This window comes from Dreissena polymorpha, chromosome 1 (assembly GCF_020536995.1).
Source record: "Dreissena polymorpha isolate Duluth1 chromosome 1, UMN_Dpol_1.0, whole genome shotgun sequence".
Lineage (NCBI taxonomy): Eukaryota > Metazoa > Mollusca > Bivalvia > Myida > Dreissenidae > Dreissena > Dreissena polymorpha.
In genome coordinates, this window is record NC_068355.1 from 111,373,108 (window position 1) to 111,395,045 (window position 21,938).

A 21,938-nucleotide genomic window follows, 5' to 3' on the forward strand; every position below is an offset into this window, starting at 1 on the left:
TTCGTGAGTAAAAAGTATTGCTCGCAGATTTATTTTTTATTTTCATCAATTATTTTATTGTATATTTTGACTTTGTATATGGTTTCAAAAATCAAAAGTTTTGTACAGGAAATTTTCATCATGAAATTATATTCTAAGTGAGATCGGTATTCGATATTCCAACAATATTCATTTAATATGATGGTGATTGCAAATTGTCTTTATATTCAGTTCTCATTACAATTTTCATCATACTTTCTATGCTTTCAGAACGTCCAAATAGGGCTATGTTGTTGTTATTTTGTCTCAGTTATCTCTATGAAATAAATAGGATGATAAAACGTGCACACTATCGACCCGTGCGTTATGACACACTCTTTATTAATTTTAATGGCGTGTGTTCATTTCAAACTTGCGATTAATTTGGAAAAATGAGTTGCGTCTTTATAAAATTATGCAATAGCGAACAACTTCAGTGCCTTGAGCGCTTTGATTAGCTTTTTGGTTCCCAAACCATTTTAACCGTGTTGACCCGCCTTCATTCTATACATAAATGGTGACGTCACTACGTTATAGTAAGACCGGTGTGACACAATGGACCCGCCACTCTGGATCAGCAGACGATTTATTTCATAAATCAATCTCTGGGTTAATAGTCGCCATCTTTCGAACTACTTTCAAAAGTACAACAACAACAATAACAGTAGAAGACAATTTAATTGCGAAAAGTTGAAAAAATGAGTACATTTGTCACGGTTGATGAGTGGAATAGTGTTATTTTCAACTGTGTATGAAGCATGTGAACTTGTAGTGGAATAACCGAATTGTTGGTGGAAATGGAATTTAGAAATATATCTAGTAATTCATCATCGTGTAGAATTATCATCAGCATTATTTCTGTGGAACCTTGCACTATTCAAAATACAAGTGTTTCATAGATATGGTGCTTTTGACATAGTTCACTAACCATCAAGACTAAAATGATTCATGCACACAGGTAAAGTAAATAATTGAATTTGTGCAGAATGTTTATTTTTTACAAATTATTATTTAATTTGACCAATTTATTTTAGATTGATTGCACTGAAACTCAAAGTCTAAAGCTTAGTAAGACACTTAAGCCAGTTTTCTGAGAAGAAACAATACTTGTTCAGAGTATAGCAGGCTCATGCGGCCTCTGGTTTATTTATTTGGCCTCGGCCTTTATCCTGGGTCGCTTTGATTTCAGGTGTTTAGCCCCCATATCAACAAGGCTCTTGACCCTATATGTAGTTATTTATATTGTTTAAAGATTTTGAGAACCCTCACTCGGTGCCAGTGAGGATAAAACAGGGACCTTCTTATAGCTAGAAGAATGCATCAAATATGCCAGCAACACTTTATAATCAATAACTTTATAATTGATGATTCTGTTCTTATAACTACATTACTAATTTACCAAAACAATGTGAAACACATTTTTATGCCCCCAAAGGAGGGCATATAGTGATCGCACTGTCCGTCTGTCTATCCGTCACACTTTGCATTTAGGTTTTGAAAAATGCTCATAACTTCTATGTCGCTTCAGATGTAACATTCATATTTGGTATGCATGTGTATATGGACAAGGCCTTCCCATACACACACAAATTTTGACCCCTTTGACCTTGAACTTAGGGTCGGCGTTTAGGTTTTGAAAAATGCTCATAACTTCTATGAAAGCGGTTATCGGGGGCATATGTCATCCTACGGAGACAGCTCTTGTTTTTGCTACTGTCCTCTGCACAAACCATGATATATCTGCATATATGCATCCAACCAAATCAGTAAAACTATTTGGCACTTTTCAGTAAACTTACTGCATGTTAACTTTTCAACAATATATATATATATACATGTATATATAATTATATATAACAGATCTTGAAAAAAACACACATCAAACTTCAAATTGTATTACTAAATTATAGGCTTTAATTGGTATTGTGACATTGACACCACTCATGCATGATACTATACAATTATACAACTATGGAACACATTATTTATGAGAAATTCCAATACATCAACATATCGTCTCAGATTTAAGGCAGATAATCTAGTGCTTTTTTGCTGCCATTTTTACTATTACACATATTTTCATTTTATGTTATGATGCATTGATTTTGTTTCTAAATTAACCAAGCAATCATGTTAAACTTTAGAAGAAAGGTGTTGTCTGATAAATATAGAAAATATAATCACTACAAAGTGAACAAAATTCAGTTGAATACTGTGACCAACAAAGATTTGCCAAAGAGCAATTCAGATCATGATTTAAATTAAATACAAGTAATATGAAAGTCTGCCTATTGGATCCCAGTTAAGACTTATTTGTCAAATCTGCACATTAATTTTCCCTTAGCCATGTAGAATTGGGGACTAAATACCATCAAGTCATGTAAAAAGGAGCAGGGTATAGCACGCTGCTATTGATCTCTTGAGCTTTCACATGAATTTTACGGGCAATTTTTATACAACAAATGATATTATATAGTGTAATGATAAAGCATTATGAGCACAAATTATACCTCTTACTAGTGGTGCAAAAATCATTTAAGTGTCACATTTCAAAAGAAAATTTATATAAAAAGGTATTATTAATTGTTAAAACGTTATAAAAGGTTATTTCAATTCACTAAAGCATTTAATTACAAGAACAAGTGCATTTTATGTCCATTACAATACATGTAACAGTATTGGCATTGTATTTATCTGCATTTGATGTGCATTTAATACACTTAAAAATGCAGACAAGACACACTTCTAACAGAAACAAATGTATTTTTTTCTGCATTTTTCCAGCATTAATACTCTTCAAGTGTATTTTTTATCATCCCAAATACACTTTACAAGGAAAAAGGTATGTTAAAATGCATTTTTAGTTTGTTTTAAGTATATTTTCAAATGCATTAAGACACTCTTTTCTTTTGCAAAAAATGATGAACAAAAACTTGAAAATATTTAATATACTAAAGTGTAGTAATTATTAAAGTTTTGTATGAGCATCAAAAACAGTGTCAAATTCATACCAGTGCCTATTTAGTAGCAGTAGGCCTTATATGGTTTACTTGTGGTAGAAATAATGCATTTTGTATAATACAACATACATAAATTAAAAAATATAGCTGCCAATACAGTTCAATACAATGTTCAATTAACTACACTGTGCAAAGTTGAAATATGACATCAAGCTTGGAATAATCTTTTCAATAATGAATAATATGCTGTTTTAATTTATAAGTGAAATAAACACTTGCATATAAAAACTGATTTTACATCAAAACTAAATGTTTAATTTGATTTTTAGCTCCACTGGCCAAAGGTCCTGTGTCCATCGTGCATCCATGCATAAACTTTTCCTTTAAACATCTTCTCCTAAACTACTGGTCCAATTCTGATGAAATTTCTTAGGAATGTTCCTGGGGTGAACCTCTTTCAAATTTGTTCAAATTATGCCCCTGTGTCAAATTTGACTCTGCCCTGGGGGTCACAAAATTGAAAATTTGCTTAAATAAGGCCTATTTTGTGAAAACTTTCAAAATCTCCCGTCCATAACCATTGGGCCTAGGGCTATCAAATTTGGTATGTAGACACATCTAATAGTCCTCTACCAAATTTGTTCAAATTATACCCCTGGGGTCAAATTTGACCCTGCCCCGGGGGTCACAAAATTGAACATATGCTTATATAGGGTATATTTTGTGAAAACTTTACAAATCTTCTCGTCCATAACCATTGGGCCTAGGGCTACCAAATTTGGTATGTAGTGGCATCTTATAATCCTCTACCAAGTTTGTTCAAATTATGCCCCTGGGGTCAAGTTTGACCCTGCCCCGAGGGTCACAAAATTGAACATATGCTTATATAAGGCCTATTTTGTGAAAACTTCAAAATAATTCTTGTCCATAACAATCCGGCGTAGGGCTATCAAATTTGGTATATAGTGACATCTAATAGTCCTCTACCAAATTTGTTCAAATTTAATCCCTTGGGTCAAATTTGACCCTGCCCCGGGGGTCACAAAATTGAACATATGCTTATATAATGCCTATTTTGTGATAACTTAAAAAAAAATCTTGTCCATAACCATTAGGCCTAGGGCTACACAATTTGGTATGTAGTGACATTGTATAGTCCTCTACTTAGTATGTTCAAATTATGCCCCAGGGGTCAAATTTGACCCTGCCCCGGGGGCCACAAAATCAATTATATGCTTATATAGTGCCTATTTTGTGAATATTTAAAAACTCTTCTTGTCCTTAACCATAAGGCATAGGGCTACCAAATTTGGTATGTAGTGACATGTTATAGTTCTCTACCAAGTTTGTTCAAATTATGCCCCTTGGGTCAAATTTGACCCTGCACGGGGTCACAAAACTGAACATACACTTATATGGGGCCTATTTTGTGAAAACTTTAAAAATCTTGTTGTCCATAACCATTGGGCCTAGGGCTACCAAATTTGGTATGTAGTGACATCTAATAAACCTCTACCAAATTTGTTCAAATAATGCCTCTGGGGTCAACTTTGACCCTGCCCCAGGGGGTCACAAAATTGAATAAACGCTTTTAAAGCGCCTATTTTGTGAAATCTTTAAAAATCTTCTTGTCGAAAACCATTTGGACTATGGCTACCAAATTTGGTATGCAGTAACATCTTATAGTCCTCTACCAAGTTTGTTCAAATTATGCCCTTTGGGTCAAATTTGATCCTGACCTGCATGTCACAAAATTGAACATTATATACGCTTATATCTTGCTTATTTTGTGAAAACTTTAAAAATATTCTTGTCCTTAACTCTAGGACCTAGGGCTACCACATTTTGTATGTAGTGAGATATAGTAGTCCTCTACAAAATTTGCTCAAATTATGCCCCTGGGGTTAAATTTGACCCAGCCCAGAAGGTCACAAAAGTGTACATGTGCTTAAATAGGGCCTATATTTAAGTATTTGCACATGCAGAGAAATTTGTTTCAGCCTTTTTTCAGCAGTGGAGCGATACAGGGCCATCATGGCCCTCTTGTTTAAATACTCAAAAAATGAAACCGGTTTCATGCTTGCATGAACACAGTTTATAAATGCTGTCAGAATTATAAAATATGCAATTACTATAAATACAAATGCCAGGGAAAAGTGCTTTTTGTACTAAAAAATTCGAATGAAAATTACAATAATACATTCTGAATACTTTAGTATGTAATTAACAGTTTTGTCTGAGAAAATCACTAAATTTTATATATTTATTCAAATTCACATAAATCATTTTTCAAAAACACATAATTACTTCAAATCCTTCCACACAATACTGAAAAAAATGCACAGTTTCTGATTGTTATTGATTCTTTATTAATTTATACATGTACCATTTTTTAATCTTGATGCATCCTCAATTGTATAATGCACATCTTAATCTGTTTTAACAATTATAATATAAAGATTAAGGCTGACTCAGTAAAATAATAATCCATGATTTCTGCAGTACTTGCAGACAAACTAGGAATACTGCTGTGATATTATCTATCTATCTAATAGGATATAAATTTGGCTTCAATAGAAAAAAAATCAAAGCATACACATGTATAAAATGTGTATGTATATATTAGTTAAACTTAAATTGATTGGCCATCGATAAAAAGATATTATAATATATGTATATATATATATATATATATATATATATATATATATATATATATATATATATATATATATATATATATATATATATATATATATATATATCCTTGTAAAACTAAAAATTAAATATGTATGTTTCTATTACATCATTTAGGACTTTTATTTTCAGACAAAGTAGAGTGAAGCTTAAAACAGTATCCAATTGTAACAGTCAATTTTGAGAAAATCAACCTTATAATTATTTTCTGTGTTGGCCAATGTCATAATTGGTATAAAATGTATATTGAACTGGAAGTTTTCTTTATTTTAAATGATAACATTTGCTTGGTCAGCCATAATTGTCACAATCAAGTGGTCTATTTACACTGTAGTTTTCTCACTGACTATGGGTTTGTTCCGAGAATGAGCCACACAAAGTATCGTTGGGGAGATGAGTTGTCAATTTTATGTTTATCAGTCTTTCATAATCCAGTAAACCTGTAAAAAGGGAATTTGTAACTAATAATCACACAATATACACAATTAAAATTGTATGCATTTAGATTTATTTAGTACTGCACATTAATCATTTTCCAAAAATATGTAGCAACATTACATTATATAATGCTGCAATACTAAAGTAATTTACTAATTAAAGGTTGCTGATGTGTAATGGATGTGGTGTCCACCTAATGATCTGGAGGTCACTGGTTTGATCCCCAGTGTGTGAGCATTCTTAAGAAATCTCCAAGAGACACCCAAGTACTGGTTCTAGGCCCAGGAAACGAACTCAAGAACATTTCACATACATGTACGTAGTTAGTACTTTAAATTTAATCGAACTAAAAATGGGTTAAAACTAACAACTGAAACCCTTATTAAAACATTTTATTTTGAATCAAGCAAATGTGCAAATTCATTAAAAACAATGAGTAAAATTTAAAAATTCTACTTTAAAGTAATCATGATAATTGAGATCATTTTCAGAATATTTAATGATGATAATGATACAATTATATATTCCCTAAATGATAAAAATAAAACATGTCATGTTAATTTATGAAAAAAACGTTTTAATTTTATCAATATCATGTTAATTACAACTAGATACAGGCAATTAGATCAGAAACGTGAAATATTAACCCATTCATGCCTAGCGTCCTGAAAAAAAGGACATTGCAAACAGCGTAGACCCAGATGAGACGCCGCATAATGCGGCGTCTCATCTGGGTCTGCGCTGTTTGCTTAAAGAAATTTCTGTAAGAAATATTCTAAATATAGAAATAAATATACCAGACACCCCTACTTTTGGAAACAAATTGATCCAATTTAGAAGGATGGGAGAGTCCACTGGGCATAAATGGGTTAATGAACAACCCAGACATTTGTAGTGATTTATGGTCACTATTTGATTAACGTTCTATACATGACCTGTCATAAAAGGTATTTTTTAGCCAGTACTACAATCGGCAATGATAGTCTGTATTGCATACATATTCCAACGTCTATTATCGATTCGCTTCCTCAAACTGAACAAATATTTAATGTTTACATCGCGAAACGAAATGCATCCAGTTTCACTTTCGGTTTGGTTGGTTTTGTAAACACCGTAATTTCATCTTAAAAATTGGTTGATAGGGTGATTAAATAATAATGGAAAAGTAAATCACTTGGATAATAGGTCAAATTGCAACACAAATGAACGTTAATAGTGCTCTTAATATCAAAGTTTCGGTAAAAAGTTTGGCGCTAGTTCAACGCGCATGTATATAGCCTCATAACAATAGACTGACAACCTTTTGGGTAGTAAAGTAGTAATACAAGGCAATATGGCGACCGTTAGCCACGAGGCCTATCTTACGGAGGAATCCGAGATAGCCGATGTATCACGATTGTGGACCCGCCTTCGCAAACAAAACATGCGCATGCGCACAGTGTAAACTATTCTGAACTATTCTATTAGATCTAATATTCTATTAATAGTTCAGTAGCGAAACGTCGCCATTAACATTAGCCATGACAGTATGACAGTAGGCGACATAATTTTATTTTCTATTTCAATAGCAGGCTTTGCAGGCTTTCTATTATCATGGTTTATTCACACTGTCGCACTTATTTACGGGTAAGTAATCATATTAGTTATTTTTTCACTTATATGTGGTTGATGTTTATGGTCGGCAGTTTTGTTTGGGTACCAGTTTTCTTTGAATAAGTTGACGCTGAAAAGTGGGCGGGGTAGTCGCATTTTTTGTTTGACAGTTTCTCACTTTTCAAATTAGGATGAGTTGGAGTGACTTTCTTATTTCATTATAAGGCTGAAAAATATAGAAAACTATCTTTCTCAGTTGTAAAACAAGTTTATGTCAAGAATTTCACAAAAACTTCCTACTCAGGCTACTGTCTCACAGCCTTAGGACAACTTGGTCTTGCCCTTGGAATTGGCATCACAAATGTATCAGACTTATTCCACAGCAGTTTTAGCTATTTTATGAACTTAAGTAATGCTATTTCAGTACTAAACCAGTGCCCCAGATAATTATTTGGGAAATAGGGTTTTCACCCATTGATTTTAAAAAATAGGGTGATTTCGGTCTTAAAATAGGGTGAAATGAGTTATAAAAATGCATACCTTAAAATCATTGCTGATTTGCCCGTTTAATAAAAGCCAATCTTGGTCACTTCAATGTATCCATTCTGATTCAGATTACTTTTATTGAAGCTAACTTGTATTGATTCAATAAAACTGTAAACTATTATAATTAATTTTAATAAACTGATGTTTCATAACATCTTTAATTCTTGAAACTGTCCATAATATAACCTTTAAACTTAAAAATTTGATAACACGAATGATTTGTCACTTAATTGCACTTGCTTTCTTTGTTAAAAAAGTTTGCAATCGATTGATATTATGGCGCAACAATCGCGAACGTCTTTCGGCCTCTCTTAGACATTATTATTTTGTATCGTTATAGAAACTGAAAGGACAGACGCTTTACAAATACATGCACAATGAGCGACGGATTAAATCAGATTGAAAACGCATGTTTGTCGTAAATAATTTGGTCTGATGCAGTAATTAACTATGAAATCTAGTCCGCAGAGCGTTTGAATAACTTTAAATGTTTCCTGCTCCTTCAAGAAGACGCTTGCTGAATAAAAGCGACGTCACATTACGATAATAATTGCAAAGAGGATATACCGAAAATGAGCAAAGAATTTTAGATTGAAGCTATTGTATCGTACGCATCGAATTTTAGGAATTTGCGTAAAAGTCAAATTGGTTGCGTTTTCAATACGCATGATATTGTATATCTTTGCGTTTTTAAACATTTTAATAGGGTGAAAGACGCAGATACGCAGCTTATCTGGGGCACTGTAAACAATGGATGAATCTCAGGGCTTTACCCAAGATTTTTTTTCAGAGGCCTCGGACCTGGATTAGACTAGTTGCAATAATTCAACTCTAAGCTTTATAGCCCAATTGGCTGCTTAGACTTGCAATGCGCTCTCTCTTGTCCATGGGTGCAAAATGTTATCGGCAATGCAATGGTTAAGGAACACTGAAACTGCAAGAACTAATTAAAGTTTACCTATCTAAACCACAAACTCAACCGAATGGTACCATTAAATCAAGAAATAATTGATTTTATTGACTTAGGTTTTGTTTTGTACGCTGTATCCGCCATATTGGAAAATTGACCCAATATTGGTTAGGTCGCAGTACACCAATTTTTTGCACGTCGCGTTATGTGCTCCAGCCTATAAAGTCGATAACGATGTGGTAATCGATACAGAATACACTGTTTCAAATTTAAACATAAACATGTCAGCAAGAAAAGTGTGTTGAAACATCATCGTGTTTTTATAGGGTGCATGCAAAGGATAACATCCGTAGGTTGCCATTCAGGTAAATTTAACATGTTTATGAAGTTTATTAATTATTTTCCTCAATTTGTCTCGAACGACGTCTGTTTAGTGAATCACACGGATTCGCTGCGCTGAGCTGCACCCATGTTTATGAAGGGGTGCATATGGACTGCCAGAGCCACCTTATAGCAAAATTAACAAAGGCTCTGGGAGTCCGTTTATATGGACTAGGATTAGTCTAGCTTAAGAAACTTCAGCGAACAGTTTATATAGTATTGACAGACCTGTAAGCTGAAGCAAACCCCAATCGAAAGTCAGCCAGAGTCGTAACATATTTATGTCACGCTATACATCAAAGACAGTTCATTTCCTTGGATACATTTCTACATATATTGTATTGATTACTGATATAAGTATGAAAAAAAAATTGGGGGTACGGAGTAGTACCCGTGGACCTCCTGATAAATTGAAAGAGGATGGGAACCAAGCTGCCTTTACCTTTATCAATGGCCCTGGGGTGGGTAAGGCCAAAATTAAAAAATAGGTCTGTTTCCAGTCATCCGACCGGGTCTCCAGAATTGGCGCCGACCCTCAACTTTTTATTGTGGTCGCCAAATAAAAAAATCCCTACCTACCGACCCTGGTTTTTTTTCAAGGAGACCAGAAACGGACCTCTTTTTTTGCCTAATGTGGTTATGGATGGTCGAGATAGACCGTGTTGTCATAAGAGATGTTCAGTGTTAATTTGAAGTCAATTGGTGAATAAACGAAGAAGCTATATTAAATCAAAATTTTGGTTGGGCGTGGTCAGGCACTATCTCCTCCTACACAATTAGCACTAGAACCTTGAAACTTAAACACATTGTAGCTATTAGCATATATGAGACGGTGCACTATTTGGAATTTTGATTTGACCCCTGGGTCAAAAGTTATTATCATGTGTGTTGCATGTTGTTAGTAAAATGAGTTTTTTTAACCATTCTACTCATTTATTTTCCCATGACTTTTTACCCAGGGGTCAGATCAAAATTCCGTCGCCGTCACTGTCGCACATAATTTCATAGCTACCATGTGTGTAAGTTTCAAGGTTCAAGTGCTAATAGTGTAGGAGGAGTTAGTGGCCGCTACAGATGGACAAAATTAAAATTTAAAGCGGAGATCAATACAATATTAAAAGCGTGGGGATAGCAACAATAATTTTGGCTCTTTTTAAGTTTCTTACATGTTCATGGAACAGTGATTCAGTTAAAAACATAGAAGAGAATGAAAGGATTTGTTGCTTTGTGTAAAACAATAATCATCCTATGACTGTGGCTTTACTATAATAGCATACTGGTCGGGTACGTAATTCCGGCCACTTTTGGGACTATTTTAACAAAATCTTTTGTTTTAGGCAACTGGTTGAAACTAAACTTCACATATATAATCCTGGGTTCAAAACTCACCTAGCATGAAAATTTCAATAGAATTAGATCAGTGTATGTTTCTTTTATGAACAGTAATTAATGACATATAAACTATCAATTTTCGTAGGGCAATTGTACCTAAAAAATCGGCCACTTTTCAGTTTAATCTGCAGGTACAATTACAAAGCAATATCTTTAGACGAATGTCCTCATTTTAAGAGTATTAATAAAGGTTTACACAAACACAATTTTTGACTTGAAACTTAATATATATGCGACGTTTTTATATCAGTTACTCCCCCTACCTATTTTAATAAATATTAACAGGCCTGCACGGTTAATGGGGAACTGCAAATTCATAAAAAATATTTATTTTCAATAGTTTTAATCAATTTTTACTAACATAGCTAAGAAAGTAAAAACATTTTGTTTAAAAAGTTGACTTTAGTGTCGATTTTTAGTAAACGCTTATATTTAATTTTACAACATGTAAACTATTAATATTCAAATCAAGGGAGGTAATTCATATATTAAAAGTTTATATTTAGGTCCTGATTTTTTTGTTTTAAATGTATGTTTTTATACAATTAATTAAAAAATACCTTAATAAAAGTTGATCAGAGAGAAATAATAATAATTTTATCAAATATATTTGTTTCTTATATAAGTATAATTTTTTGCATTGGCTAATGACGTCATTTTTCCCATGAGAGAAATATCTTGTGTTATGTTTGAGACATTTTAATGCAGACGTTTACAGTGATATGCTTCTTTAAATTGCAAAATATTGAGAGTAGGGTTGGTTTTCAAGTTGATTGTTCTAAAAATTATCAAAACATGTGTGTTTAGACCATGAAAATGATTAAACACAGGTGGCCGATTTTTTACGTACAGGCCGGAATTACGTACACGACCAGTAATGAAATTAATTTATACATATGTTGGAATCAAATTGTTATGGTGTGAAACTAAATGCATATTGATAAATCTGGATAAATATGTTTGCCATAGATGTTCGACATAGCCATGAAATGTTATTTTGCCTCTTCTTTTTCAGAAAATTAAAATTGCACAAGAATGGGCCTGCTGTTTGCCCGGAAGACCTCCAGGGCGTGTCCATCATAAAGCCCCTTGTGGGTGTTGACTCTCATCTCTACTATAACTTAGAAACATTCTTCAAAATCACATATCCTAAGGTATGACATTTACTGTAATGTAAGGCCACGACTTTTTTTTTTATTGGTTTACAAAAATTATTTTGAAAATGGTCCATCGGGCGGTCGAAAAAAAAAAAAAAAAAAAAACATCGGAAAAAAAAGTTAATACTAATAACATCAGAACAAAGACAACATATCTTTTATAACCTTAACACAGAGACAAAAAATCAAATTATGCAATGAAAAACATCTATATCTTCAAATGAAATGAGTCCTAAAAGCACCTTTTGTAACATCAGGCAATTTTAAACACTCCATTACATGACATGCGTTCTTCTCCCATTAAAACGAAAAACTGCGCTTCATTTCCATAATTCGATGCGCTTCATTACGCAATGCAATGCCCGTTGCATAAATCTTATATAAGATAAACTACTCATACACAAATTACCCGGTATGTGTTTGCTCTTACTCGACTTATGAGATCGTACATGAAAAAAAATCGAGGTAGATCGATCCATGCGTCGTCGCGGTAATGTTTGTCAAAGTTATTGTTGTCATGAAAACTCGTTGATTTACAACGCAAAACGTCTTATTTGAACTGATGCGAATTAATTTAATCATATTTGTCAACTTCGCTTTTGCTTTATTTTGATAATTTAATCCAAAGTTTAATGTTAGCAAGTGTTTTTTTTTACCGGAATTGTAAACAAGGAGTCAGTTAGTCTTCCGAAAATGTGCAGTCTGTGTGAATTGACGTCATCAAAGGAAAGCCGCTTTCTGTCGGAAGCAATAAAGCGACAAATTTCGCGCCGAAAAAATTGGCTTCCTTTGTCTAGCAATCAACATGCCGAACCAATCGTGTGTTTGTTTCTCAATTGCAATCCTCCAATTTAATAAAAGCACGTGCATAGCTCCGCCTTCGAATCTTTTGCCGAGAACGGAGGCGGAGTTTAATGGTTAATTGAGCTAGTGTTTTACGCAAGTTGAGTTCCGATTTGCCGAAATTACTCGGCCCTAAGCATTAAAACGACAAATACATTTATCAATGATTTTCCGAGATATACCGATTTGTTCCGATTTCCAAACTTTCTGTACAGTTCCTATAAACTATGGCGGACGTGTTTACAAAATTCCTAAACACATATATCGTAAATAATGGCAGTGTTTTATTGGATTATTTATACTAATTATCAAATACTTTTTTATCTACTATAATATCGGGTTTGTTTAATATAATTAACATGTTAAACAATATAGTTGCGTCACAGACTCGGAAATAAATTTTGATGGGGTCGACATTTTACTGACGCTGATTTTCTTATTGTCTGTAATTTTTACCCGAAATAAATTTTGAGAAGTGCCCATAAAAGGACTGGTACATAATGTGTCACATTGAAAAATATCCCGATCTCTGCAATATATGTGAACCAATCGTTGATTGTACTTACTTGATTTTATTCGCAACCGTACTCAAACCGGATCGTTTTTTTTTCTCGTTTCGCTCGTTTTGCAGTGCGGTCGGGAATAAAATATTTAAAAAAAAGACGATTTTCCGATTTTATTTTTTTTCCCTTTTTCCAAAAATTAGGGTCGGCGGTTTTGTAAACCAAGAAATATAAAAGCCGTGGCCTAAATGGCAATGGCAATGTTCTTCTTTTTATGTGATTTGAATACACAATATTCCTAGTTAATTATTTTATGTGTTTTACGTATTTTAGTTATTTGCTTTGCTAATTTTTAGCTCGGCTGCTTTCAGAGAAAACCCGGGGTATTGTCATAGCCAGCTCGTTGTGTCGCCCGCTTTACAAAATGTAAAACCTTTACATTTTGTCAAGGTTTTGAACATTGCCTCTAAAATCAAAGTGCTTCAACCTACAACTTTGAAACTTCATATGTAGCTGCACCTTGACTAGCTCTACATGCCACACCCATTTTTGGGTCACTTGGTCAAAGGTCAAGGTCACTGTGACCTCTAAAAAAAAAATGTGACAAGCTTTTATTTATTCAAAACTGCACCCGCAGCCGAGCATGGCACCCGTTATGCGGTGCTCTTGTTTTATAGTCATATAATTTCTGCCATGTTGGATGCTATACCAAACAGAATGCACTTAGATATCTGCTTACATGTACCAGTGTTCTCCCGCCCCGGCAGCCAGCGATTTCAACTGTTGCATTCTATCTAGATGCCGGTTACTTTCCCCAAAATACATGCATCAATTGAAATGGTGCAAATACACCAGTTATATTGCTTAGTCACTGGCTACTTCGAAAATATTTCTTGCTTATGAATTTTTTCTGGAGAACACTGATGTCCATAGCCAAACTACATGTAAATCAGTTTAACATGGAACCAATACACATTGATATCATCTCACCAGAGATTACTCATTGCAAAAGTGAGATATATTAAGAGAAATTTTCCTATTAAAATTGACTTTAGTAGGGTTTATCATTTTGGAAAATCACTCGCCACCCAGCATTTAAACCCAGCACATGAAAGTAGCTGCCCTATTAAGTTAAGCCCAGAATTGAAAATCTGGAAAATTATTACCACAATCTTTATGGCTTGGGGACATTTGAAATTTATAATGAAAATAAATTCAGTATTCAATAGTGCCAAAGTTTCTGAATGACCAAATACATGACTTCCATGTTAGCACATTGCATGTTTCCCAAAGTATTTAGCCAAATATACTAATGACTGAATCCATCGACTTATTTTTATATATTAGTAAATATATTTTGTAATATAATATTGCTTGGACAAATATTCAAGTTTTAGTGGTGCAAACTGTTAGTAAAAAAAATATGATCAGTTTTAAAGCTGCCACTTTTTTCTGAAATGTTTGGCTTATGTTAACAACCTGTTTATCATGTACATATGTTAATCCCTGAGGACTATTACACTTAAATATGTTAATTTGTTAATTATCCCCACGCTTTTTGAAAAAAAGGTGGGGATATTGTGGTTATCTCCGCCGTCCGTCCGTCCGTCCGTCCTGGCCACTATCTCCTCCTACACTAAAAGCACTAGAACCTTGAAACTTACACACATGGTAGCTATGAGCATATGTGCGACCCTGCACTATTTGGAATTTTGATCTGACCCCTGGGTCAAAAGTTATAGCGGTTGGGGTGGGGCCGCGTCAGAAATTATCACTCATTTTTTTAGGTTATTTTACATTTACTTCTTTATTTCTACACCGATTCACTTCAAATTGATACTGGACCTCTCTTATGACAATACGGTCAATCTCAACCATGCATGGCCCCATTCCCAACCCTGGGGCGCCCCGCCCACATAGGCCACACCCACCAAAAATTTCCATTTACTATAATTTTTTCATTTCTACACGGATTCACTTCAAATTGATACTGAACTTTTGTTATGACATTAGGGTCAATCTCAACAATGCATGGCCCCAATCCCAACCCTGGGGCGCCCGCCCACATAGGCCACACCCACCAAAAAATTCCATTTACTATAATTTTTTCATTTCTACACGGATTCACTTCAAATTGATACTGAACTTCTCTTATGACATTAGGGTCAATCTCAACTATGCATGGCCCCATAACCAACCCTGGGGCCCCGCCCACATAGACCACACCCACCCAAAATTGCCTTTACTATAATTTCTTCATTTCTACACCGATTCACTTCAAATTGATATTGAACTTCTTTTATGACAATACAGTCAATCTCAACTATGCATGGCCCCATTATCAACCCTGGGGCGCCCCGCCCACATAGACCACACCCACCCAAAATTGCCTTTTACTATAATTTCTTCATTTCTACACCGATTCACTTCAAATTGATACTGAACCTCTCTTATGACAATACGGTCAATCTCAACTATGCATGGCCCCATTACCAACCCTGGGGCCCCGCCCACATAGACCACACCCACCCAAAATTGCCTATTACTATAATTTCTTCTTTTCTACACCGATTCACTTCAAATTGATACTGAACTTCTCTTATGACAATATGGTCAATCTCAGCTATGCATGGCCCCATTACCAACCCTGGGGCACACCTAGGTCAAACATTCGGCGTGGGGATACGCGTCGGCCTCTGCCGCGCCATTTCTAGTTTGAAAAGGTTTAATCCCCCTTTATCCCTGACCTCAATAGTGCAAATTTAATTAAATCTTGCCAGTGCAAGTGGTTTACACAGGTATTCAGAAAGTTTCGGCTGCCTTAAATCGTTTGCTTATAAAATGTTTGCCTATATTTTCTGTTGTTAATTTTAATGCAATTTTTTAATGAAATTGTTCAGCAAAAGTGGTTTTAATTATTGTTTGCAGTGAATTTTTTAGGCTGAAATTTGCACCCATCCCTAGCTAGAAGCTTATAGGTAAATATTGCTCCATTGGTGCAAAAAATTACCATGTGCCTTCTTATTTCAATGTCACATGGTACCTTTTTGCACCAAGGGGGCGATATCCTTTCCTGATAATTGTAATATTGGGGGAGGAAAAAAACTTTTGAGTAAGTTATATGCCTTTTTGTAGGATTGATATCAAACCAAATTTAGCATATGTAGCAAAGCATTTGATAATATTTTATAAAAAAAAAAGTGTAATAGAAACATGTTAACATGCTTATTAAAAAATAATATTTCCCCTATGGTCGTGGTAGTAAAATTTCCCATCTGAAGCACCACCATTCCTCTAAAGCTTACACAAGTGCAGGTTTGTTAGAATAAGGAAGTTTAAAGATTTGCAGTGATACATGCATTTCTTTAAGTAAGAACAGATTACTGAACCAAATTGACTGCAAACATTCTGATTTTAATAAGTTATTTCACCCTTTTGTTATATTTAAAGAAATTTAATTATTTTTCTCATTTTCCCAAAGCATAGATACAGTACTCAGGGCTCAGCAGTAAGGGAGGTGAGGGAGATGTTTTGTCTAATTTAATGATGGATAAGTCACTTCTCATTCTTTTGATGATTTACTTTGAGCCAGATATTGGCACATAATATATCATTTAAATTCAGTTAAATACAATAATAAAACAACATTAAAACTTTTAATAGTGTGTTTGTTAGCTCATCTATTTTTTGAAAAAAAATTATGAGCTATTGTCATCACCATAAGGTCCATTTTATTCCTTAAGTATCAAAGCTATTGCTTTCATACTTGCAACAATTACTAACTACCGTAAGGGGACTGTGCAGGCAAAGTTATGTAACTCTGACTGGCATTTGGACGGAATTATGGGCCCTTTATACTTAGAAAATTGAAAGTTTGGTTAAGTTTTGTGTTTTGGTCCACTTTACCCCTAAAGTATCATAGATATTGCTTTCATACTTGGAACACTCGCAAACTATCATAAGGGTACAGTAAAAGGACAAGTTGCATAACTCTGGATGTCATTTTTACGGAATCATGGCCCTTTTTTGACTTAGTAACTTTGAATATATGGTTAAATTTTGTGTTTCGATCCACTTTACTTCTTAAGTATCAAGGCTATTGCTTTCAAACTTCAAATACTTTCATGCTATCATGAGGTTACTGTACCTGGCAAGTTGAATTTTACCTTGACCTTTGAATGACCTTGACTCTCAAGGTCAAATTATTAAATTTCTCTAAAATTGCCTTAACTACTTTATTTATTAGCCGGATTTTTTTCGAAAAAATCTCGGCTTATAGATTGATGTTGTCGGGCGGGCGGGGGGGCGGGCGGGGTGGCGGCGTGCTCGAAAATGTTAAAGTTCTTATTTCATGGTATAACTTTGGTATGCTTGGACCTAGAGTCTTCAAACTTGACATGAAGGTTGGCCAGGATTAACAGATGACCACTGGTCATTTCAAGGTCATTCATTTGAAGGTCAAGGTCACTGTGACCTTCAATATAAAAAATGTTAAAGTTCTTATAACTTTGGTATGCTTGGACCTAGAGTCTTGAAACTTGACATGAAGGTTGGCCATAACTAGTTAGTAACCACTGGTCATTTCAAGGTCATTCATTTGAAGGTCAAGGTCACTGTGACCTTGAATGTAAAAATGTTAAAGTTCTTATTTCATGGTATAACTTTGGTATGCTTGGACCTAGAGTCTTCAAACTTGACATGAAGGTTGGCCAGGATTAACAGATGACCACTGGTCATTTCAAGGTCATTCATTTGAAGGTGAAGGTCACTGTGACCTTCAATATAAAAATGTTAAAGTTGTTATAACTTTGGTATGCTTGGACCTAGAGTCTTGAAACTTGACATGAAGGTTGGCCAGAACTAGTAAGTAACCACTGGACATTTCAAGGTCATTCATTTGAAGGTCAAGGTCACTGTGACCTTGAATGTAAAAATGTTAAAGTTGTTATAACTTTGGTATGCTTGGACCTAGAGTCTTGAAACTTGACATGAAGGTTGGCCAGAACTAGTAAGTAACCACTGGACATTTCAAGGTCATTCATTTGAAGGTCAAGGTCACTGTGACCTTGAATGTAAAAATGTTAAAGTTCTTATTTCATGTTATAACTTTGGTATGCTTGTACCTAGAGTCTTCAAACTTGAAATAAAGATTGGCCAGTACTAGAAGATGACCACTGGTCATTTCAATGTCATTCATTTGAAGGTCAAGGTCACTGTGACCTTAAATGTTAAAATGTTAAAATTGTTATAACTTTGGTATGCTTGGACATAGAGTCTTCAAACTTGACATGAAGGTTTGCAAGCACACTTAGATGACCACTGGTCATTTCAAGGTCATTCATTCTCATGTATATGCATGCATTCAAAACATAACACAAGGTTTGCTCATGCCTTGAAAAGTACTTACATTTCATTTTGACCTTTGAACAATATTTCAGTAATTTAAGTATTGCATTGACAAAAACACGAAAGGTACTTTCCTGTCATTTAAATCAAAAATCCGGCTTCAATGCGGTCATCTCCGACCGCGGAACTCTTGTGATTAGATTTGATTGATACTTTGACAAAACTACTCTTACCTGACATACCACAATAGACTCCACCCAAACCATCGCCCGTGCCCCCCCCCAACCCCCCCCCCTATTTTTTTTTATTTTTTTTATTTTTATTTGTTAAGATCATCTCACAAATGACCACCACACCCTCACACTATACCCCCCCCCCCACCCCACCCCCTCCCCAATTTTTTTTTTAAACGGTTAAAAAACAAAACTATTTATTTTGATTATTTTATGTTTGAAATACCATCCAACCATCGCACCTAAGAATCCCCCCCCCCCACCCCCCCCCCCTCCCCCCACCCGAATCCCCCCCCCCCTATTTTTTTTTTTTTTTTAAGATCATCTCACAAATTACCACCACACCCTCACACTATACCCCCACCTCACCCCCCCCCCCCCAATTATTTTTTCGGTTAAAAAACACAAATATTTATTTTTATTATTTTATGTTTGAAATACCGTCCAACCATCGCACCCAAGAATCCCCCCCCCCCCACCCCCCCCCCACCCCCCCGATTTTTTTTTTCCTTTTTTTCGCATTTTTGGAAGAAAATGTAATAAATGTCCACACCCCCACACAATGCACCGCTCTTCACTCCACCCCTCCCTCCTTTGTGATTGAAAATGAGAGTCCCTTCACCTTTAAAAAGAAAATAGATGAGCGGTCTGCACCCGCAAGGCGGTGCTCTTGTTTATATAATATATTTCTTCATGTTTTCCCTTAACTGCCCTATGTGAGTTGTTTCTGATTAAGCATACTAACAGGCGTGGTGTAATGAGGGGAATAAAATAAGTGAAGTTGAGGTTAACCCTTGCCACTTAGATATTACCTATTTTGACGTGTTTGTATTCCCATAGAAAATTAAATTTTATCAAAGACCTTTCTTACTAGATTCAAATATTTAAGGGTTTATTTCCAACCCTTTGTTACTGAAGAGCAGCAAAGGCTAATCTGGGACGAAACTTTACGCTTACGCGTTTATCAGTTTTACTAGAAGATTGCTTATATTATACTGGTTTATTTAAAACATGCCTTGCTTGGATATTTGATTTCATATTTATTGATGTATTGACTGGTTTGTGAGATGGAAAACTGAGTCCTTATATTATTTATAATTTACTTGTTCAGTCTGAATTATTTGTTAAACCAACATTATAGAAGGTGAACATCACTGTTAAGATTCATTATAGAAACAGATTAAAGTATATTTATTTTAGAAATGGTGCATGAGTTGTGTGCACTTTCCTCACTTTGGGGAAGTTTTGTTTACTTGCATTCCATTATCAGTTATTATTATCAGTTACTTACTGAGTTAGTGATTTACCTATTTACTTAAGAACATGAGATACATGTAGCAGGCAATATCAGGAAATTATGCACAAATACATGGTTTTATAAGCAAGCCTAAGAAGATTTTGAATTAGCAAGCCTCAGACCTCCTAAAGAGGGCTTATTTGCTCATTTGCCTTAAAACTTTTGAGTGAACTTACTTTTCGTGGATTATGAGAATGTCTGCATGCAGTGTCCAGAAAATCATTGACAGAAATGGAAAAACACAGGCTGATCACTGACCAAATTTACATGACTAAACTAACTTACTTCAAGTCACAATTCTGTACTGTCAATAATCCAATATATGTACAGTAGTTGGCATTTCAATTGAGTTGACATATTGATTATTGAATATATCATACTAAAATTGATTTGTAATGTAGTATTGTTTATGGATTAATTAACAACTTTTTAATTACTAGATAACAATAATTGCTACTACCCTCGTGTTTTTGAATAATCAAACATCAACACTCCAACCAAGTGTGTCTTTGTTGACAAGAAATGCTCATTCAAAATCTATTTCTTATGATAAAGAACCTACTAAAAAATCATGAATTTATTCTGCTATCTTAAGTTATCTGAATCACAACCAAATATAACTTGATAAATAAAGACCCTAAGAAACATTTTGAGTGTCTTTATTTCTTGCATAAGGTTGCTACCCTTGGAAATATTTGCACAACGTTTAAATCACAGTTAATGTGCATTTGATTAATAAAATAAATGTGCAGTGTTTAAAGTGACATTATAAGTAAAAAAAATGTAATTAAAAGCTGATGACATGACTATTAGTTCTGATTTAAATAATTTAACCCTTTCCTACTCAGATGCAAAGTGAAAATTGCTATATGCAAACAGCATAAAACCAGAACAGTCTGTGAGTAACTCTCAGTCTATTCAGGTTTTATGCTGTTTGCTGCTTATCAGTATCTAAGCAGTGTTCAACACAAACTTATCTGAGTAAGGAGTCGTTTGGACTCCTTACTTTTGACATTAAGGTGTTCGGACAGAATCATTTCAAGGAGTCCAACAATTAAGTCACTAAACGCATTCCAGTAATATTTAAGGTAATAGTTATTTTTTTATTGAATGGGTTCAACTTATACTATTTTCTATTGCAGTATGCTTTCAGCGCCCTCACACTACTTTGGGGGAAGGGGTCCGCAGCCCTTAGGAGGGGGAATTTTCTCGGCGTTTCTCGGCGTTTCCCTTTTTGGGGGAGTTTTTTACTTACTCCCTCATTATTACATTTGTACATGTTTGCACTATATTTATTGCATTTTTCATAATTTAGTATGTTTGAAAAGATTAAATTGAAATAGAATTGAAATATAATCATCATGAGACACATCTTTCTATAAAATAAAATAAAATTATTTATTTTTTTTTTAGAGGGAATTTTTCCCCCCAAAAGGGGAAAAACGTCTACTTTTCAGGTTGGGGACTGCCGCCGAAACTTGGCGGCAGATTTGATAGATTGAGGGCCCTGGCTTTATGATTTCTTGTTTAACCTCTACATTTGACTTGAAAACCATTTATATTGGAGCATTCTGTTTTGTCATACATGTAGTTAATATATCATACCGCAAGGATGTAACAGCCC

General features: G+C 34.5%; 1 protein-coding gene and 1 long non-coding RNA gene across 3 annotated transcripts in view; one reads left to right on the forward strand and one right to left on the reverse strand.

Annotated features, from left to right (window-relative positions):
* Window positions 1-677: 677 nt before the first annotated feature.
* Window positions 678-7,509, reverse strand: LOC127844502 (uncharacterized). The gene is made up of 2 exons (XR_008032775.1): window positions 7,049-7,509; window positions 678-6,115 (listed from the first exon to the last, which is right to left on the reverse strand). It is a non-coding gene; the product is annotated as an uncharacterized LOC127844502 (long non-coding RNA).
* A 65-nt stretch (window positions 7,510-7,574) lies between these two features.
* Window positions 7,575-21,938, forward strand: part of LOC127844479 (ceramide glucosyltransferase-B-like) — a 58,729-nt gene continuing 44,365 nt past the window's right edge. For both annotated transcript variants that reach the window (XR_008032753.1, XM_052374746.1), the window contains exons 1-2: window positions 7,575-7,739; window positions 11,951-12,089. Coding sequence is in view for 1 of the 2 variants with exons in the window: in XM_052374746.1 (XP_052230706.1) it covers window positions 7,642-7,739; window positions 11,951-12,089 (237 nt within the window). In the remaining variant the exon portion in view is untranslated. The remainder of the gene's footprint in view (window positions 7,740-11,950; window positions 12,090-21,938) is intronic.